This window comes from Pezoporus flaviventris, unplaced genomic scaffold, assembly GCF_033815535.1.
Source record: "Pezoporus flaviventris isolate CSIRO_AGI_PZ_B2104156 unplaced genomic scaffold, CSIRO_AGI_Pfla_v1 ptg000013l, whole genome shotgun sequence".
In the NCBI taxonomy this organism is placed as follows: domain Eukaryota; kingdom Metazoa; phylum Chordata; class Aves; order Psittaciformes; family Psittacidae; genus Pezoporus; species Pezoporus flaviventris.
Window position 1 is genome coordinate 23,848,019 of NW_026892561.1, and position 23,141 is coordinate 23,871,159.

The following is a 23,141-nucleotide window of genomic DNA, read 5'->3' on the forward strand; positions in this document are numbered from 1 at the left end:
CCCCTGCACACAGGTCCCCGGGCAGCGGTGCTGGCAGCGCCAGGAGGTGACAGGGGCAGGGCTCACACGCAAGACCCCGAGGGTGCAGCAGGAGACTGCTCCTTCCTTCTTCCTCCTTGGCTGCAAACCAACCCCTGCTGGGGGTTATCAGCCGCGGCCAAGCATAGCAGGGACCCAGCAGTAAACAGGGGGGTTGATGAGAGGATGAAGAGCCCGGGGCTGACCCACCCCCCCCACCCCACCCCCCCCCCCGCCCCAGAGGTGCTGGGGACCCCTGTCTCCACACGCCATCCCAGGGCCCTTGGCACAGGTGACTTGGCAACCCATGGTGTGCTTTCCGGGTTCTGGAGCCCCCAACCTTGGGGTGTCAACCATGGGATCAAGGACCTTGAAACTTCCCATGGCACAATGTGTGTTCCCCAGCATCAGTGGGTCCCCAGGACATGGACATAGCCATGGCTGTGGCGGGCTGTGAGGACAGGAGCCATCAGTGCCCCAGGCAGGGTAAATCAGTGCCCCAGGCGGGGTATGTGGCGTCCTGTCCTCCCCACCTGAGGGAGTGCTCACTGGTGGAGCCACCCCCTTGCGTTGCTCCGCTGGGACAGAGAGAGCTGCAGTCCTGTCCCTGCCGTCGAGAAATCATGATGGGTTGCTGGGGCCAGGGGCCACTCTGGAGCTGCGTGCTGTGGGGTTTCTGGGTGCTGCCAGGTAAGTGCCGGGGTACCCACACTGCTGCGGGACAGACGAGGTGGCCGATACCATCTGGGTGATTGGTGATGTGCTGCGAACAGCTCTTCGGCTCCTCGAATGCTGTGAGCCCATGCCCGGCTGGGGTTCACCCCACCTCTGCCAGCTACTGACAGTCTCAGCATGGTTCCCTGACCGTTAGTACGGTAACAGAGGGTCGGTGGTGGGTCAAATGGGGTCTCTTACTTGTGGGAACATACCTGTCTTGCTCTTGATGTTGGTCCGGCTGTGGGTGCTGCGATGGGGACCAGCCCCAGGGGGTGGGAGCACCTTCCTACTGCAGCAGGGAGGAGGGATGGGGATGATGGGGACCCCAGGCTGGTTTTTTTCCTCATCCTGCCGTTACCAACCTGCTCCGCCTCCAGCTCAAGCCGAGGGGACGGGGCAGCAGCCCCTTGCCCCGGTAGAGCCGGGCAGCACCTCCCTCTTGGCCGACAGCGCTAGTGCCGAGCTGCCTCCAGACCTGGGCATGTGCCAGGCGTTCCCCAGCTCCGCAGCTGCCCGGCCGGAGCACCCCTCTCCCGCGGGCAGGAGAACCATCACCACCATCTCCGTGCGCGCAGGTAAGGCCGGCGGGCAGCTGGCTGCGGGCGGGCTCCTGCCTGCTGGGGCCGCGGTGGGGTTGATCCAGCTGGGGCTGCCTTGTCTCGCCCCACAGGCAGCCTGGTGCCGGAGGTGGTGGCGGGAGGGCTGGTCCCAGGCAGAGCCAGCGGTGAGCAGCAGGGGTCTCCCACTGTGGCAGCTCTCCCCAGGGATCCGTCAACACAAGGCAGACCCCAGGCAGGGGCTGGAGTCTCCTCTCCAGGTGCGGCCAGCCACCCCACCAGCGTCCCTCCAACTCCCACCACTTGGCATGCACAGCTTCCGTCCCTCGTGCAGACAGGGCATGCAGTGGATCTTGCCACAGGTGGTAGCATTGCTGGGCCAGCTACAGTCACATCGTCCCCAGCTCCACGTATCCCCGCTGTAATGGGGATGAGCAAACCATTATCAAAGAGCAGTGCTGCTCCCACGCAAACTGTGGAAGGGCCAGGAGTGGCTCTGCACAGCATCCCTGGAGAGTCACTCCTGGGAACAACTGTTCCCATGCAAAAAGGCACTGTGGCCAAGCCACCCGCTGATGCTGCTGGTGCACTGAAAGGTTCTTCCCCAGCTCCAAGTGGAGGTCTGTCACCACCAGTGGCACACGTCCCAGCTGCTCAACCAGTGCCAGGGACTAAAGCATCTTCTTCAGTAACTGGCAAATTGACTGATGCCCATGAGTTGGTTCAGCTGGGCAATGGTATCACTGCAGAGGGGATGCCAGGGACAGCATCGTTCCACCAGGATAAGCACAGCATGTGGATGTTAGTCCACAGCACCAGTGAGAGCTCTGCTGAGCCGCATGCAACCTCCATTCTCCCATCCCAGGAGGACGTGCTAGGGCTGGACAAGGCCACCTCACCTCTGGCCACAACAACCAGCATCTTTCAGGACACAGGCAACACCATGAAGTTGGCGGCAGCCCCAGCCAGCCCTGCTACTGGCCTCCATGGTGCCCCAACCCATGCAGCCACAGAGGGAGCTAGAATGGCAGCCCCACCATCTGCAGACAACCCAAGTACATCCTCAGCAAAGGTCAACTTTTCTTCTGCCACAACTGGCACCAGCGAGGCTACAGAGCCAGGGACACGTTCCTTATCCAGTGCTGGCCACAGTGCCCTGCAGGACTCCCCTTTGCCCTCCACTCAGCCACCTCCAGGCCTTTTGCCTCTGCTCCCTCATGGTGCTGTACCAGGCACAGGAGAGGTGCTCTCTTCTAGCCACAGTGGAGCCCTTGGCACTGCTGGAGCCAATGCTGTCACCCACTCCCAGGCCACCGCAGTAGCTCCAGGCACACCAGCTATGGTGATGGACATCACTACTGCAGAGCAAGTCCCCACTCCATTGTTTGCAGCTCTGGGAAGCACTGGCACTGAGCTGGCATCCATCAGGAACAAAGCCAGAGCCACAAGAGGTACTTCTCCCCTGGAGACCAAGGCCACCCTGGTGAGGCTCAGCATGAAGCTGTCCCCTCATGAAGCTTCAGATAGCCCTGGTGGTCCCTCTCCAGGGCCCTTTCTGCACTCCACAGTGCACTCCACAGGGTCTCTGTTGCCCCACATGCTCTCAGCAGGCCCTGAGGCCACCACAGCAGAGGTGGCTGCAGGTGGATCCCTTCCAGCTGGACCCAGCATGGCCATGACCTTGTCCCTCACAGATGCTGGTGGAGCAGAAGGGCCAGCTTCTGGCCATGCGATTATCAGTGCGGAATCATCACCAGAGACACCTGCCAAAAGGACTGAGGCTCCTGAAATCAGCCCCACCATGGATCTGCATGTTCTGCCTCCCAGGGGTGGTCACTCTTCTCTACCAGCCATGGCTAACCCAAGCCCAGCACCAGCCACAGCCAGTCCCCTCCGCAGTGCCACCACCGGCAAGACACCCCAGCCACCCCCCAAAAATGCAGCTGTGGAGGGAGGCAGGGACAAGTCCCAGCTGAAAGAAGATGGCAGCACCATGCAGGCAGTTCTAGACTCAACCCCGGCTGAAAATACAAGGGTGGGTGCTGTGGTAGGCACCCCTCTCAGTGGCAGCACCACCCTAGAGACTGCCCTGCTGGAATCACCCTCTGCCACAGCCCATGCCGCTGCTTGGGACCACAACTATCATACTGCTGGGCCCACCATGGGCCTGGACATGGGCATGGACTTGGACATGGACACAGCTTCTGCCACCACAAGGAACAGGGCTATGGGGCTGCCTCTGCGGTTGCCCACTCTGATGGCTGGGGTGGCTGAGCCAGGCAGTGGTGATGCCACCTTGTTGGCACACTCTGGCCCAGGCAGCAAAAGCCCTACAGCAGTGGCCATCATGGGCACAGTGTCACTTACAGCTCCGGAGCTGGTTCCTGGTCTCACTCACAGTCCTGCTGAGCCAGAGGTCAGTGTGTCATCTCCTGTCCCCAGGAGCACTCATCTAGTCGTGGTAGCACCCTCCGTCACACCCAGCATCACCATCACTCATCCAGCATCAGGAGCAGGTGATGCTAGGCTGGAAAGGATCACGACAACACTCCCTTCGGCTGTCCCCAGCGGTACCTCCACTGTCACCCCAAGGCCATTCCATGAGGCCACCAATAGCAGACAAGACCCAGCCTTGAAAGCTCACAGTCCAGTCACTGAGGATGAGCCCATAGCTGCGGGCTCCTCACTGGCTGTTGGCCTCACACACGTGTGGGAGACTGCAGCTGCATCCCGGACAGGTGCTGGGGTTACCGCTGCTCAGGCGGACAACACCCCTTTGGAGAGCGGTGCCAAGGGTGCAGCACCCTCAGCCAGCACCGACAGCACCTATGGGCCTGTTTCCACTAGTGGTGGCACAAGCCCAGCCACAACACCAGCTGCCAGCATGCTCTCTAGCAACAGCATCCTACACAGCACCTCAGCCAGATGGGAGAACTCTGTGATGACTGGGACCACTGCAACCATGGTATCTGCCACAGCAAAGGCCACCACCACCAGCAGAGCATTGTCCCTCGCTGTAATGCATATGAAGGGAGGTGGAGGTGGGCAACCTGTCCTACACCCAGCAGCACGCAGCCCCGTGGTGGACATAGTTGCAAGGACCTGGGGAGTGCTCAGTACCAGCCCTGCCATCACGGTGCCTAGTTCATTCCTCTCAAGCCCGCACATACCAGCAGGGGAGCCAGCAACTGTACCGTCATCTCTGCTTGGATTACATGCAAGTGGGGAGGCAAGAGCCAGAGAGATTCTCTCACAGCCGGAAACAGGCACCACTTTGCCCGGAGCTATCAGCAACCATACCATGAGACAGGCAGCGAGCACATTAACTCCTGCCGTATGGACATCAACTTTGGTATCTGCCTGGGGGAAGAAAACAACCATGACTTCAGAAAGACAGAGAGCCATCACTGCAAAGAGCACAATGGACATCAATGCGGGGAGCATGACAGCCACCACTGCAGACAGACCCACAGCCATCACTGCAGAAACCACCACAGCCATGACTACAGACAGCGCCACAGCCATGACTATAGACAGAACCACAGTCATCACTGCAAACAGACCCACAGCCATCACTGCAGACACAACCACAGCCACCAGTGCAGACACAACCACAGCCACCACTGCAGAAACAAGCACAGCCATCACTGCAGAAACAACCACAGCCATCACTACAGACACAACCACAGCCACCACTGCAGAAACAACCACAGCCATCACTACAGACACGATCACAGCCACCACGGCAGAAACAAGCACAGCCATCACTGCAGACAGACCCACAGCCACCAGTGCAAACACAACCACAGCCACCAGTGCAGACACAACCACAGCCATCACTGCAGACACAACCACAGGCACCACTGCAGACACAACCACAGCCACCATTGCAGACACAACCACAGCCACCACTGCAGGCACAACCACAGCCACCATTGCAGACACAACAACAGCCATCACTACAGACACAACCACAGCCATCACTGCAGACACGATCACAGCCACCACTGCAGAAACAAGCACAGACATCACTGCAGACACAACCACAGCCACCACTGAAGACACAACCACAGGCATCACTGCAGACACAACCACAGGCACCACTGCAGACACAACCACAGCCACCATTGCAGACATAACCACAGCCACCAGTGCAAACACAACCACAGCCATCACTGCAGACACGATCACAGCCACCAGTGCAGACACAACCACAGCCATCACTGCAGACACAACCACAGGCACCACTGCAGACACAACCACAGCCACCATTGCAGACACAACCACAGCCATCACTACAGACACAACCACAGCCATCACTGCAGACACAACCACAGCCATCACTGCAGACACAACCACAGCCACCACTACAGACACAACCACAGGCACCACTGCAGACACAACCACAGCCACCATTGCAGACACAACCACAGCCACCACTGCAGGCACAACCACAGCCATCACGGCAGACACGATCACAGCCACCACTGCAGACACAAGCACAGACATCAGTGCAGACACAACCACAGCCATCACTGCAGACACAACCACAGCCACCATTGCAGACACAACCACAGCCATCACTGCAGACACAACCACAGGCACCACTGCAGACACAACCACAGCCACCATTGCAGACACAACCACAGCCACCAGTGCAAACACAACCACAGCCATCACTGCAGACACGATCACAGCCACCACTGCAGAAACAAGCACAGACATCACTGCAGACACGATCACAGCCACCAGTGCAGACACAACCACAGCCATCACTGCAGACACAACCACAGGCACCACTGCAGACACAACCACAGCCACCATTGCAGACACAACCACAGCCATCACTACAGACACAACCACAGCCATCACTGCAGACACGATCACAGCCACCACTGCAGAAACAAGCACAGACATCACTGCAGACACAACCACAGCCACCACTGCAGACACAACCACAGCCATCACTGCAGACACAACCACAGCCACCACTGCAGACACAACCACAGGCACCACTGCAGACACAACCACAGCCACCATTGCAGACACAACCACAGCCACCATTGCAGACACAACCACAGCCACCAGTGCAAACACAACCACAGCCATCACTGCAGACACGATCACAGCCACCACTGCAGAAACAAGCACAGACATCACTGCAGACACGATCACAGCCACCAGTGCAGACACAACCACAGCCATCACTGCAGACACAACCACAGGCACCACTGCAGACACAACCACAGCCACCACTGCAGAAACAAGCACAGACATCACTGCAGACACAACCACAGCCACCAGTGCAGACACAACCACAGCCATCACTGCAGACACAACCACAGGCACCACTGCAGACACAACCACAGCCACCATTGCAGACATAACCACAGCCACCAGTGCAAACACAACCACAGCCATCACTGCAGACACGATCACAGCCACCAGTGCAGACACAACCACAGCCACCAGTGCAGACACAACCACAGGCACCACTGCAGACACAACCACAGCCACCATTGCAGACACAACCACAGCCATCACTACAGACACAACCACAGCCATCACTGCAGACACGATCACAGCCACCACTGCAGAAACAAGCACAGACATCACTGCAGACACAACCACAGCCACCAGTGCAGACACAACCACAGCCATCACTGCAGACACAACCACAGCCACCACTGCAGGCACAACCACAGCCATCACTGCAGACATGATCACAGCCACCACTGCAGAAACAAGCACAGCCATCACTGCAGACACAACCACAGCCACCAGTGCAGACACAACCACAGCCACCACTGCAGACACAACCACAGCCATCACTGCAGACACAACCACAGGCACCACTGCAGACACAACCACAGCCACCATTGCAGACACAAACACAGCCACCACTGCAGGCACAACCACAGCCATCACTGCAGACACGATCACAGCCATCACTGCAGACACAAGCACAGACATCACTGCAGACACAACCACAGCCATCACTGCAGACACAACCACAGCCACCACTGCAGACACAACCACAGCCATCACTGCAGACACAACCACAGGCACCACTGCAGACACAACCACAGTCACCATTGCAGACACAACCACAGCCACCAGTGCAAACACAACCACAGCCATCACTGCAGACACGATCACAGCCACCACTGCAGAAACAAGCACAGACATCACTGCAGACACGATCACAGCCACCAGTGCAGACACAACCACAGGCACCACTGCAGACACAACCACAGCCACCATTGCAGACACAACCACAGCCATCACTACAGACACAACCACAGCCATCACTGCAGACACAACCACAGCCATCACTGCAGACACGATCACAGCCACCACTGCAGAAACAAGCACAGACATCACTGCAGACACAACCACAGCCACCACTGCAGACACAACCACAGCCATCACTGCAGACACAACCACAGGCACCACTGCAGACACAACCACAGCCATCACTGCAGACACGATCACAGCCACCACTGCAGAAACAAGCACAGACATCACTGCAGACACAACCACAGCCACCACTGCAGACACAACCACAGCCATCACTGCAGACACAACCACAGCCACCACTGCAGACACAACCACAGGCACCACTGCAGACACAACCACAGCCACCATTGCAGACACAACCACAGCCACCACTGCAGGCACAACCACAGCCATCACTGCAGACATGATCACAGCCACCACTGCAGACACAACCACAGCCATCACTGCAGACACAACCACAGCCACCATTGCAGACACAACCACAGCCACCAGTGCAAACACAACCACAGCCATCACTGCAGACACGATCACAGCCACCAGTGCAGACACAACCACAGCCATCACTGCAGACACAACCACAGGCACCACTGCAGACACAACCACAGCCACCACTGCAGAAACAAGCACAGACATCACTGCAGACACAACCACAGCCACCACTGCAGACACAACCACAGCCATCACTGCAGACACAACCACAGCCACCACTGCAGACACAACCACAGGCACCACTGCAGACACAACCACAGCCACCATTGCAGACACAACCACAGCCACCACTGCAGGCACAACCACAGCCATCACTGCAGACATGATCACAGCCACCACTGCAGACACAACCACAGCCATCACTGCAGACACAACCACAGCCACCATTGCAGACACAACCACAGCCACCAGTGCAAACACAACCACAGCCATCACTGCAGACACGATCACAGCCACCAGTGCAGACACAACCACAGCCATCACTGCAGACACAACCACAGGCACCACTGCAGACACAACCACAGCCACCATTGCAGACACAACCACAGCCATCACTACAGACACAACCACAGCCATCACTGCAGACACGATCACAGCCACCACTGCAGAAACAAGCACAGACATCACTGCAGACACAACCACAGCCACCACTGCAGACACAACCACAGCCATCACTGCAGACACAACCACAGCCACCATTGCAGACACAACCACAGCCACCAGTGCAAACACAACCACAGCCATCACTGCAGACACGATCACAGCCACCACTGCAGAAACAAGCACAGCCATCACTGCAGACACGATCACAGCCACCAGTGCAGAAACAACCACAGCCATCACTGCAGACACAACCACAGGCACCACTGCAGGCACAACCACAGCCATCACTGCAGACACAACCACAGCCATCACTGCAGACACAACCACAGCCATCACTGCAGACACAACCACAGGCACCACTGCAGACACAACCACAGCCACCATTGCAGACACAACCACAGCCATCACTGCAGACACGATCACAGCCACCACTGCAGAAACAAGCACAGCCATCACTGCAGACACGATCACAGCCATGACTGCAGACACAACCACAGCCATCACTGCAGACACAACCACAGGCACCACTGCAGACACAGCCACAGCCACCATTGCAGACACAACCACAGCCACCACTGCAGACACAACCACAGCCACCATTGCAGACACAACCACAGCCACCACTGCAGGCACAACCACAGCCATCTCTGCAGACACAACCACAGCCACCACTGCAGACACAACCACAGCCATCACTGCAGACACGATCACAGCCACCACGGCAGAAACAAGCACAGCCATCACTGCAGACAGACCCACAGCCACCAGTGCAAACACAACCACAGCCACCAGTGCAAACACAACCACAGCGACCAGTGCAGACACAACCACAGCCATCACTGCAGACACAACCACAGGCACCACTGCAGACACAACCACAGCCACCATTGCAGACACAACCACAGCCACCACTGCAGGCACAACCACAGCCATCACTGCAGACACAACCACAGCCATCACTGCAGACACAACCACAGCCACCATTGCAGACACAACCACAGCCATCACTGCAGACACGATCACAGCCACCACTGCAGAAACAAGCACAGCCATCACTGCAGACACAACCACAGCCACCAGTGCAGACACAACCACAGCCATCACTGCAGACACAACCACAGGCACCACTGCAGACACAACCACAGACACCATTGCAGACACAACCACAGCCACCACTGCAGGCACAACCACAGCCACCACTGCAGACACAACCACAGCCACCACTGCAGGCACAACCACAGCCATCACTGCAGACATGATCACAGCCACCACTGCAGAAACAAGCACAGACATCACTGCAGACACAAACACAGCCACCACTGCAGACACAACCACAGCCACCATTGCAGAAACAAGCACAGCCATCACTGCAGACAGACCCACAGCCACCAGTGCAAACACAACCACAGCCATCACTGCAGGCAGACCCACAGCCATCACTGCAGACAAAACTACAGCCATCACTGCAGACACAACCACAGCCACCACTGCAGACACAACCACAGCCATGACTACAGACACAACCACAGGCACCACTGCAGACAAAACCACAGCCATCACTGCAGACACAACCACAGGCACCACTGCAGACACAACCACAGCCATCACTGCAGACACAACCACAGGCACCACTGCAGACACAACCACAGCCATCACTGCAGACACAAATACAGCCATCACTGCAGAAACAAGCACAGCCATCACGGCACACAGACCCACAGCCACCAGTGCAAACACAACCACAGCCACCACTGCAGACACAACCACAGCCATCACTGCAGACACAACCACAGCCACCACTGCAGAAACAAGCACAGCCATCACTGCAGACAGACCCACAGCCACCACTGCAAACACAACCACAGTCATCACTGCAAACAGACCCACAGCCATAACTGCAGACACAACCACAGCCTCCACTGCAGAAACAACCACAGCCATCACTGCAGACACAACCACAGCCACCACTGCAGACACAACCACAGCCATGACTGCAGACACAGCCACAGCGAACACTGCAGACAGACTCACAGCGATCACTGCATACGCAACCACAGCCATCACTGCAGACACAACCACAGCCACCACTGCAGACGCATCCACAACCATCACTGCAGACACAACCACAGCCACTACTGCAGGCACAACCACAGCCATCACTGCAGGCACAACCACAGCCATCACTGCAGACAGAACCACAGCCATCACTGCAGACACAACCACAGGCACCAGTGCAAACACAAACACAGCCATCACTGCAGAAACAAAAACAGCCATCACTGCAGACAGAACCACAGCCACCACTGCAGACGCATCCACAGCCATCGCTGCAGACACAACCACAGCCACCACTGCAGAAACAAGCACAGCCATCACTGCAGACACAACCACAGGCACCAGTGCAAACACAAACACAGCCAACACTGCAGAAACAAGCACAGCCATCTCTGCAGACACAACCACAGCCACCATTGCAGACACAACCACAGCCCTCACTGCAGACACAACCACAGCCATCACTGCAGAAACAACCACAGCCATCACTGCAGACACAACCACAGGCACCAATGCAGACACAACCACAGCCACCAATGCAGACACAACCACAGCCACCACTGCAGAAACAACCACAGCGAACACTGCAGATAGACTCACAGTGATCACTGCATATGCAACCACAGCCATCACTGCAGACACAACCACAGCCACCACTGCAGACGCATCCACAGCCATCACTGTAGACACAACCACAGCCATCACTGCAGACACGATCACAGCCACCACTGCAGAAACAAGCACAGACATCACTGCAGACACAACCAGAGCCACCACTGCATACGCAACCACAGCCATCACTGCAGACACAAGCACAGCCACCAGTGCAAACACAACCACAGCGATCACTGCATACGCAACCACAGCCACCACTGCAGACACAACCACAGCCACCACTGCAGACACAACCACAGCCCTCACTGCAGACACAACCACAGCCACCACTGCAGAAACAACCACAGCCATCACTGCAGACACAACCACAGGCACCACTGCAGACAGAACCACAGCCACCACTGCAGACACAACCACAGCCACCAGTGCAGACACAACCACAGCCATCACTGCAGACACAACCACAGGCACCACTGCAGACACAACCACAGCCACCATTGCAGACACAACCACAGGCACCACTGCAGACACAACCACAGCCCTCACTGCAGACACAACCACAGCCACCACTGCAGACACAACCACAGCCACCAGTGCAGACACAACCACAGCCATCACTGCAGACACAACCACAGCCACCAGTGCAGACACAACCACAGCGATCACTGCATACGCAACCACAGCCATCACTGCAGACACAACCACAGCCACCACTGCAGACGCATCCACAGCCATCACTGCAGACACAACCACAGCCACCACTGAAGGCACAACCACAGCCATCACTGCAGACACGATCACAGCCACCACTGCAGAAACAAGCACAGCCATCACTGCAGACATGATCACAGCCACCACTGCAGAAACAAACACAGCCATCACTGCAGACACAACCACAGCCATCACTGCAGACACAACCACAGCCATCACTACAGACACAACCACAGCCATCACTGCAGGCACAATCACAGCCATCACTGCAGGCACAACCACAGCCATCACTGCAGACACGATCACAGCCACCACGGCAGAAACAAGCACAGCCATCACTGCAGACAGACCCACAGCCACCAGTGCAAACACAACCACAGCCATCACTGCAGACACAAATACAGCCATCACTGCAGACACAACCACAGCCATCACTGCAGGCACAACCACAGCCATGACTGCAGAGGGACCCACTGCCATGACTACAGACACAACCACAGCGATCACTGCAGGCACAACCACAGCCACCAGTGCAGACACAACCACAGCCATGACTACAGACACAAACACAGCCATCACTGCAGACGCAACCACAGGCATCACTGTAGGAACAAGCACAGCCATCACTGAAGACAGACCCACAGCCATGATTGCAGACACAACAACAGCCACCAGTGCAGACACAACCACAGCCATCACTGCAGACACAACCACAGCCATGACTGCATACAGACCCATAGTCACCAGTGCAGACACAACCACAGCCATGACTTCAGACACAAATACAGCCATCACTGGAGAAACAACCACAGCCATCACTGCAGAAACAACCACAGCCGCCACTGTCGGTAGAACCACAGCCACCACTGCAGGCACAACCACAGCCATCACTGCAGACACGATCACAGCCCCCACTGCAGAAAAAAGCACAGCCATCACTGCAGACACAACCACAGCTATCACTGCAGACACAACCACAGCCACCACTGCAGAAACAACCACAGCCATCACTGCAGACACAACCACAGCTATGACTACAGACACAACCACACGCACCACTGCCGACGCAACCACAGCCTCCATAGCAGAAACAAACATCACTGCAGAGAGACCCATAGCCATCACTGCAGACACAATCACTGCCATGACTGCAGACACAATCACAGCCACCACTGCAGACACAACCACAGCCACCACTGCAGACACAACCACAGCCACCACTGCAGAAACAACCACAGCCATCACTGCAGACACAACCACAGCCATCAGTGCAGGCACAACCACAACCATGACTGCAGACACAACCACAGCCTCCACAGCAGAAACAAACATCACTGCAGAGAGACCCATAGCCATCCCTGCAGACACAATCACAGCCACCACGGCAGACACAACCACAGCCACTATTGCAGACAGATTCAAAACCATCCCTGCAGGGAGCACTGCAGCTGTTGCGCCTGAATTCTCAGTGAGTCCAGCCAAGGAGGCAGGAGATGTCCTCCCTGCAGGCTCTACCATTTCTTTGAAACCAGCTGTTACCTCCAGACCTACCACTGCCCCAGCTCCTGCCTTTGGGACACAGAAGGGTCTGGCCACAACATCAAGCACATCTTCCAACTCCACCACTGTTCACAGAAATCCTGCCCCTGAACTCGCACTCACCAGTGGGATTACAAGTAAGTAGATTTTCTTCATCCTAAAGCATAGAGCAGGAAGGGGTTAATCAGCTGTTGAAGCATCGTGATGTCTGAGGGTACCTATGGCCAAGCCTGGGGCAGTTCTTCCACAATGCATGTTAATCTGTGAGGTTCATGATGAAAGATGAAATAAGACTTCTGGGAGCCTGTTCCAGGTTAAAAACTGGTTTGAAAGTTGGGTTACACTGTCCAAGCAGTGGTCTGTCCAGGAGTAGCACACGTGCAGCATCCAGGCAGCAAGCAGGTGGGTGTGCGCCGGCCATAGGAAAGATGGAGCAGACATTAACGGTTTTTCTCCTTTCCATCTCAGTGCCGGCAGCCTTGCTCTACCCCTTCGGTGCAAAGGAAGGGGACCAGGAGTGTGTCCAGCGGACAGTGGATTTTAACTCCCCCCTGTTCAAGCCAGAGATTGGGTTCCCCTTTGGGAATTCACTGCAGGATGCTCTCTACGTGAGTTCCCACCTTGCTGAGCATGTCAGGGATGTGTAGGCTCTTTGGTAGAATAATATCCTACAGAAATGGAGCAGAAACTGAACTTCATTGAATATAATTTTTTTTCAGTTAAAAATGCCTGTTTTCAGCTCACCCATGAGAGCTAAAGGCCTCCCCAGGAGTTGCCTGGGATTCAGCAATGAACAAGTTATTCTGGTTAGTTTACAGATAATGGACAGATCATTTTCCCACCCACGGACAACTACGTCCCCTCCAATCCCAACCCACCTCCCCAGGGCTTCAGTGGCCAGGAGGGTTTGCCGATGGTGGCTGCCTTCTGGGACGACGCAGATTTCTCCCAGGGTGTCGGCACTACTTGGTACCAGGTCAGGGCAAACAAAGGTACTCTCCTGGGAGACCCCAGCTCCCAGCTTGCCCATTTTTACTCTCTCTCTTGACAACCAGGAGTACTCCACACTCAGCTCTATTCGAGACCCCCTTGTTCATGATGTGGAAGCAAAGATCAAGAAATACCTGAAAATCCCCTATGTAGCAAAATGGACCTTGAAGGTGACATGGGAGAAGGCTCCAGCATACCCGTCCCAGAGGAATGACACTCGGGTGAGCAGTGTGGGACTCAGGTGACAGGGGGGACTGTCACCAGCGATGGCCAGAGCAGAGCTGGGCTGCTGGTCTCCTGTACCTTGATTCAGGTGTTTCAGGTCTCACCACCACAGTCTGCACTGCAGGGAGAGCAGGGGAGGCTTTGGTGGTGCTAAAGGAGTGCCTTGTATTCTCCAGACGAGCACCTACCAGGCAATACTCACCACTGATGGGAACTGTTCCTTCACCCTGCTGCTGTACCAGGATGGCGGGATGCGGTGGGACTACACCAAGTTGGCTGCAGACAATGTGCTGATTGGCTTCTCCAGGTGCTATGCACATGTGTGGCTGTGTTTTGAGGGAGCAGGGATTTCTCCCAGCATTATGTTGGGACCATCTGAGACCTTACCCCCAGGAAAGCCCAGCTCCCACCCCTAAAGCAACCCTGTCCCATTTAAACCCTTCCCCCATAGCAATTCCTATCCCAGCTGCTCTACAAGGAGAGGAGGAGGGTTGTGTTAGGAGGGTGACTCCCAAACCTTGTGTCTCCACACAGCGGCAATGGCTATGCCCAAAACAACGAGCTGACTCAGAAGCCAGCGGCTGTCAAGTACCGACCTGACCAGCACAGCAGCACCAGCACCGGTATGACGAGGGGGGAGTCCATGAGGCAGGTCAGGATGGGGGGATCCATGCGCTCTGTGCTGGGAGCATGTTCCCGGGACTTGCCCCTGTGAGGTGATGGGCCAGCAAAGCCACTGAGCCAGGGCTGGCCACTGAGAGCAGAACATGGGTGTCCTGTGTCCTGCTGTGGCTTGCTACAGCCAAGCCAGCTCTAGAGGGAGCCTGGAGACTTTGTGTGAGGACAATGGCCAGGGACGGTTGTCCCACGGGATCCCCCTCAGAGCAAGGTGGGATCCCAGTGGGGCGGTGCTGTTCTCTGATTGCTCCCAGATGTGCGTGGTCTGTGGGTCTACAGGCTGGACAGCCGCTCTCGGGTGAACTATAGGCTGCGGTGCCTGGCGTGGCTGGACGCAGAGCCATCACCAGCCGCCTGGAACGCTCAGCTCCCACCATGCCCCTGTTCCTGGCCCCAGGCAGAGCTGGATCCCCGCTTCCGCCGCAGTGCAGGTGCCAAGCGCAGCACCCCCAGGGCCAGCCACGGGTATGTGGTCCCCTCTGCTCTGGGGTGGCCGTCATCCTCCCGCACCATTTCAGGCCCAGCAGACCCCTCCGTGAGGATGCTGCGCACTGCATCCCCCAGCCCGGCGGGAGCCGGGGTGCGGTGTCTGTACCGAGATAGGAGCTTGCTTGAAGGCTGGCAGGAGAGAGCATGGAGCCTCCTCATTCACCCCGCCACTGGTAAGTGGGCATCAGCACTGCCTTTACACTTTACACACCAAACACTGAGCGCTCTGCAAACGCAGTGGGGACCCCGACACCCCCGTCACCCAGCTGCCTTACCCCTCAGATGGGGAGCTGGAGGCATTTGACTGGTGCTGCCGGCGTGTTGGGAAGTCCCTGTTCTGTGCAAGGTTTGCTGAGAAGAGACCAAGGGTTGGCTGCGAGGGATATGTGCCACCCACCCCTGGTGAGTCCCCAGGGCTCTACCTCCTCTGTGCCAGGGTACTGGGTGGGTGACATGTCCGTACACAGATCCCCTCTGGAGAGCATCCAGAGGCTGCTCTCCTCCATGAAATGGCACCATCATTTCCTGCCTGACACCAGGCTTATTTTCCTTCCCCCAAAATGGCTCCATGTCTTTTGGACCACAGCTGGTGCCTTTGGGGACCCCCACATCACCACTATGGATGGACTCACCTACACCTTCAATGGCCTTGGGGACTTTGCCCTGCTGCTGGCTAGTGATGCCCAGACCAGCTTTGTGCTGCACGGCCGCACAGTCCGGACTGGCATGGCTCAGGCCACCAATTTCGTGGCCTTTGCCGCCCAGTACGTCTCCTCCACCACCACAACAACAGTGAGTAGAGGAAATCTGGGTATCAGTTTGAGCTTCTAAAGGGAATGAAGAGCACATCCAGCCCTGGTGAATGGCCCTGGCACCGAGCTTCTCTGCCAGGGCTGGAGGAGGACACAGCTTAGCTCAAGTCTCCCCACCAGCGGGGGATGGCAGGAAGGGATGAGCAGAGGGGCTGACCAGGACATATGCTGTGATTTGCAGGTTGAGTGGACCCTGGGGAGCTGGGGTGATATCCAAGTCCTCCTGAACCATGATACCATCCAATTCTCCTATGCCCAAGGTGAGCAGGTTGTGCTGTTAAATGTTAAAGGTATCTGCAGAAGTGATGAGTGTCACCATCCCCACTCAACCAGGGTGGATGGAGAGCATTCCCCTCCACAAATTCTGGGGCATCATTTCAGACCCCAGCCTTGCATGGACTCTCCCTCTGTGCTCTCCTTCCCTTGCAGACGTGGGTGCTGAGGTGTACTACAGCCCTGGTGTCCTGCTGGTCAATGCCTCTTCTATCACAGCTGTTTTCAACGGGGCCATTGCCATCACCATCTCTGCCACCTCCAGGATCCTCAGCATGGTCTGCAGTCTTCCTGATCAATACCGCAACAGCACCAAGGGCCTCCTGGGTGAGGACTTGTGGCACTGCTGCAGAGGCAGGGTGTAAAGTCCCATTCCCACCCTAAAGCAGACTAGAAAACACTGGGGGAAGAAGGGGGGAGGATGACATATTTTGAAGGCAGGGACCTCTGAGTCTAAACTAAATACGGGTCAGCACCAGAGAGGAGGTCAACCCTGGGGAGACTTCAGTCCTCTGGTGATGCTTCACCAGGTGTGTGGGACCATGACCCCGCAGACGACTTCCAGATGCCAAATGGTACCAGCATCCCTGTGAACAGCAGTGAGGAGGAGATCTACAGCTATGGTTTGACCTGTATGTTCAGGCTTGGGAACTACCTTGATGATTCCCCTGTTCCTGTGCCTTCTGGCTACACTTTGGCTGGAGGCATTTTGACACTTGCCTGAGCAGAAGTGATGCGAGGGAAGCCCTTTGGTCTCCTCACTGCTCTGCGGAAATTATACTTAAAATACAAGAAACCTTAAAAACCCAAGGCCATACCCATGGCGTACTCTCTTGCAGGGGCTGTTGGAGGGCACAGCCTGTTTACTCAGCCTCTGGGCTTACCAGCAATGAACTTCACACCCATCTTCTTGTCTCAGCTGCGGCAGGAGGGTGAAAGCCAGTACCAGCTGGCAGCCTCACAGTGCCGTGGCAGCAAGGAGTGCATCTATGATTCACTGAGCACAGGGGACATGGCCCTGGGTCTGGCCACCCAGAGCTTCACAGCCGACTTCCAGCAGAAGAAGACAGTACTCAGTAAGTGGACCTCTAAGAGGTCATAGCTTTGGTAACTGGGCAGTGCCCTGCTCTCACACTGTCCTCTCTTGCTCCATGTGAGTCAGGAGAGAAGTCAACAAGGTCTCAGAGTTGCATTGCCTGGCTGGCTGGTCTCAAAGCCTGGGAGATGCCACCACGCTGTGCAACACAAGGGCCTCATCAGTGGGCAGTCATGGTAGCATCTGCCTGGGGTCCTGTCCTCACCATGAGGGACTCAGAGCCATGTGTAGCTACCAACCAGCTGTGCGCTGGACTGCTCTTTCGTCAGATGCCTTCCCTCCCATCATCACTGGTGACGCGTCACTCACAGCCTTTAGGACAGAAAGGGTCAGGAGGCAGTACCATGCTGTGGGGCTGGGTGCACACTTTGTCCCCCACCTCTCACCAGAGCTCAACATATCGGGTAAGGAAGGAGCAATGAGGCAGCGGGGATGGGATGGGGGGATAGTGGCCACCAGCTCACTGCCACCTCCTCTAACTCCCACCTCTCCCCTGGCAGAGAGTGGCACCTTGACGTGGGAGCCCCGTGGGACAGCCCCGCTCACCATCGACCTGGAGGCTATTGGGTCCAACAACCTCTCTGCCCTCCTCCAGCTCCACTTCACACTTTGCAGCTGCAGCAGGATCCAGGAGTGCGATTACAGCAACACTGTCCCTGTGGAGGGGTCCTCCCTGCAGGTAGTGTGCTGGAAAGCCAGTGCCTCACTGTGCCTGTCCCCACAGCTCTCTTCTCTGTCCATCCATCCTCCTCATGTCCCCTAAGCCAGCGTCACCGTCTCCTTCCAGTTGGCAGCCTGCAGGTGTGAGGGCGGCTACTCGGGTCCCTTCTGCCAGGACCCTCCGGACCCCTGTGCCCAGGGATGCTTCCCTGGAGTGCGCTGCGACTCCCTTGCTGGCTGCGGCCCCTGCCCAGCCGGCCTGACTGGTGACGGGCGGCACTGCTCAGGTGACAAGGGCTTGCCATGGCCCCAGGGCACCCATGGGATCCCCACCAAGGTGCTTCTCCCGGTGCCATGCTGCATTGCCTCGGCAGATATTGACGAATGCGCTCAGGGGGCGGTGTGCCCAGGGAACACCACGTGCACCAACACGGTGGGCAGCTACTCCTGCTCCTGCCCAGCTGGCGAGGAGGGTGAGTATGGGCACTGTTCTCATCCCCACTATCCCCTGGGCCTCAGAAGAGGGCTCCCATGGAGCCCGAACTGGGAGAGAGAAGGGGGAGCTAGCTGAGCTCTGTATACAAGCTCTTGCTGTCTTTAACGGAAGGGACTGGAATCCAGCCACTGCTCATACTCCTAGGCTGCAGGTCTCAGTATTCCTCTGGGAAGGGAAAATTTTCTCATGCAATTTTTCTCTGTGGGAAAAAAAAAAAATCTCATCCCATCAAAGTTCAAATGCACATGCAGAGGTTGTGGGGGCTAAAATAAAATCTTTTTTTTATGGTGGCTGGAGGGAGGGGGGGGTGGGTGAGTGATGGTTTTCACTCCTATTCTAATGCAGTGAGCTGGGATTTCCCAAGGGCGAAAGGCTTCAGCTGGGAGGAGGAGGTGCAGGGCTTTTCCTTGAGGACCTGAATTTATACTAAAAGTCTTAATGTGTTAAAAAGAAACCCCCAAACATGAAACTTGTAAGAAAGGTGCTACAGAGCAGCTGGGGATGGCTCAGTGGGCTGGGGCTCTCTGCCTGCAGCCAGGCTCGTGCCTCAACCTGACCTGGGCTCCCCATCCTGCAGGGGAGGGGCCAGGCTGTGGCTCAGCCTGCGGCTCCCGCTCCTGCCCCACGGGATACTGCAGTAATGGGGGACACTGCCACCTGCACCCCCTCACCTGCACCCCCAGCTGCGCCTGCCCCCCGGCCTTCACCGACCAGCGCTGCCTGGTGGCAGGGGGGGATTTTCGGCCGCTGCCCAGCGCAGGTGGGTGCCTGTACCCGGTGGGTGTGAGCCCCAACCCCGCTCACGCCGGTGCAGGGATGCAGAGGCGCTGCTGTGCTTCCCCCTGGCAGGCCTGCCCCGGAGGAGCATTCGGCTGCGGGCCAGGACGCTGCGAAACGCCACTGCCGAGGAAGTCAATGGCACTGTATGTCACCAGAGGGGATGGGCTCAGGGAGGGGGATGCACCAGCACACCAGGCAGCATGGCAGCTTGGGGTGCCCATGCCTTCATGCGCTCCCCTCCTGTGAGATTCACAGGCATCCAATGGATCCACAGGGCTGGAGGGAGGCAGCGCCAGCCATGTGATGCTGGCTACAGCCATGTGCCAGGTCCCCAGTGTGTGAATGGAAGGCCAGAGCAGCCCCTGGGGCTTGGCCACAGTGCCCACGCTGCCCTTCAGCCTCTCCCTAATGCCCTTCCATTTCCTCCACCGCAGGTCTCAGCCATCCTGGCCTCCCTGGAGGTAAAGGCTTTCCAGTGCAACACCAACATCACCCAAATGTGAGTCAGCTGTGGAGCAGCCCCATGCCCACCCCAGAGAGCCAGCAGAGGAAGGCTGGGCCTGGTGCCATGGGGTTTGGGGCACAAAGGGCAGTTCCAGCCACCAGCCCTGATGCTGATAAACCCTTGGAGACACAAGCCCCATGGCACCTTCCATCTCCTGCCTCATTCCTTCTTTACCACACACCCAATGGGGAAACTGAGGCACAGTGAGGCTCAGTCATTCTGTGATGCAGCAACAGCTCTGCCATCTTTTCCCAGCAGGACAGACAGTGATGGCTTCACCTTCGCAGTGGTGTCTGAGTTTGCCTATGACAGCCGTGGCACCGTCATCCAATTCCTGAATGAGGAGCTGCCGGGGGCCATCACTGGCGCCTTCAACAGGCACTGGGGACAGCGGGAAGCAGGCACTCGCCTCCTCTTCCAGCACCTGCACCGGGACAACATCACTGACCTGGTGAAGTGTGAGTTGCAGGGGAGCCCAGGAGGAGCACCCTGCTGTCCCCATTGTTCTCATCACCCTGTGTGCCCCGGGGTTCATGTAACAACCACAGGGGGGGCAGGTGGGCAGCAGTCCCTAGGCATGGATCCAGCTCAGGGAGGTGACGAATCCATGCCTTCCCTCCCCAGTGACAGTGGCTGAGCTGAGGCACTATTTCCCTTGCAATCTGTATGGTTACAAAGGATACCAGCTTCACTATGTGGGGACCATTGGCTTCATCTGCATCTCCCCTTGCAAGAAGGGCTACTGCCAGCATGGTGGCCAGTGTCAGCACCTGCCCGAGGGTCCCACCTGCAGGTAGCAGCAGCTCTGGGATGTGCAAAGCCGTCTGGCACTGCTGCTTCTCCCCACACCTCTCCATCACCTCTCGTCTTTCCCTATCCACAGCTGCCTGCCCTTCTCCATGTTCTCTCCAGCCGGTGCCCAGTGTGAGCAGCTGGCCATCAGCTTCACTGCCTTCCTCAGCATCTTGCTGGTAGTCGTGGCTCTGCTCTGCCTCTCACTTGCCATCGTCTGCCTGGCCTCACACCTCTGCCACCAGCAGCGCCGCCGGCACGAGGGGTGAGCCATAGGCTGGACCATGGTGGGGGGTGCTGTGGGTGCAGCAGGGAAAGGAGTTTGGGTGTCAGCAGCAAAAGCTGGCGGAAAATCCATCTCTGGAAGACCCACCACCAGTGGAACTCATCTGGCCTGGGCAGAGGGAGCTTGCCATGGGGAAGAGGCTGGGCTGGGTGATCTTTTAGCATCTTCCTAGTCATCTGCTGCCCAGAGGTATGATAACATCAGTGGGTTGAACATTAGCTTACCTTTTTTCCCTGTGTCAAGGGAATATTTGTATTTCTTCTTCATCCCACCTAGTGCTCAATTACAGACAGGCTTTCTATTTAATTTTAATTTGAATCCCATACAAATAATTTCCACTGCTATTCATGTTGGTCTAGAAAAAGTTGGTCAGGAGCCAAGGTCAGGCAGGGGCTCTACCAGACTCCCCTGACATGTCATCCCCTTTGTTTTCTCCCCTCCCAGGGCCAGGGACACCTTCTGGATGCCACGGCCCTTCTCCTGTGAGTACATCCCTGCAACACCTCCTCACACCAGCTCTGCTTCACCCCAGTCTTCCTTGACCTCTGATCATCTTCCCCACTCCAGCTCTGATGATGGCAGGAGAGCAAGCAGAGCCCATCCACTCTCACCCCATGGAAAGCCTTTGGGAACTGCAGCTCCAGCCCATTGACCCCCTAGTCCAGGTATGCCCAGGGGTTATTGTCCCCATCGTGGGTCGGAATGGGGGGCTGTGGGATGGGGACAGATGTCCTAGCCTTGTGCCTCCAAGATGCTCAGGAGCCATGCCTCATGCCAGAGCACCACGGATGCTTTGGCTGGCATTTGTGTCAGTGCTGTTGAGCTCATCACAAAGAGCAGCACCAACAGAAAGTGTGGCTTGTCCCTTCTTTACAGATGAGGATCCAGAGACCCCACATCAGGCCTCCAAGCCAGCTCCCCCATCAGCCTTAGCTTGCCACTGGTCCTGCCCCAGCACCTCTGGGCTCACAGAGAAGCCAGCTGCTGCTTTCAGCCCCACCACCCGCTCCCAAGGTCTTCAGCAACAACGCCTGCATGGAAGCAGGGGACTGGCAGCTGTCCTTTGGAGCCTAGTGTTTGTGGGAGGACTCACTCTGGAGGAGGTGTTTTCATTGAATCAAAAATGTGCTGTTACAGTGGGTGGCCAAAGCAAGAGGATTTTACCTTCCACTGAGGACCTTGCAGAGGCAACTGGGTTAATCCTTGAGTGTGTCTGCACTGGGGTATGCTTTAGTGCAACATAACCAGACCTAGCAGAGCCATTGATATGGTCAAGTGGAACAATGCAGTGATTATAACCCATTAGGAACAAAATAGAATAAATCAACAATGATGGCATGCTGCTAAGTTGCCTGCACCCCATGGTGCCCATGTGCCAGCCCTCCTTCCTTGTCATCAAGCTCTCAAGTTCCTGCTTTCTGCTGGTTCCATTCACAGAACCAAAGACAAGATGGA

General features: G+C 56.8%; 1 protein-coding gene across 1 annotated transcript; it reads left to right on the forward strand.

Annotated features, from left to right (window-relative positions):
- Window positions 1-516: 516 nt before the first annotated feature.
- MUC4 (mucin 4, cell surface associated) lies at window positions 517-23,033 on the forward strand. Its single transcript, XM_061451100.1, has 31 exons — window positions 517-708; window positions 1,113-1,310; window positions 2,684-4,333; window positions 10,742-10,902; window positions 13,408-13,741; window positions 14,073-14,212; window positions 14,416-14,580; window positions 14,660-14,815; window positions 14,996-15,126; window positions 15,354-15,442; window positions 15,752-15,928; window positions 16,016-16,159; window positions 16,269-16,388; window positions 16,573-16,778; window positions 16,980-17,058; window positions 17,228-17,398; window positions 17,602-17,703; window positions 17,911-18,147; window positions 18,437-18,571; window positions 18,668-18,846; window positions 18,955-19,114; window positions 19,202-19,300; window positions 19,901-20,083; window positions 20,173-20,246; window positions 20,538-20,602; window positions 20,867-21,066; window positions 21,233-21,401; window positions 21,492-21,665; window positions 22,131-22,168; window positions 22,254-22,351; window positions 22,563-23,033. The coding sequence occupies exons 1-31, from the start codon at window positions 642-644 to the stop codon at window positions 22,617-22,619; spliced, it is 5,958 nt and encodes a 1,985-aa protein (XP_061307084.1). The 5' UTR covers window positions 517-641; the 3' UTR covers window positions 22,620-23,033.
- The last annotated feature ends 108 nt before the right edge of the window (window positions 23,034-23,141 follow it).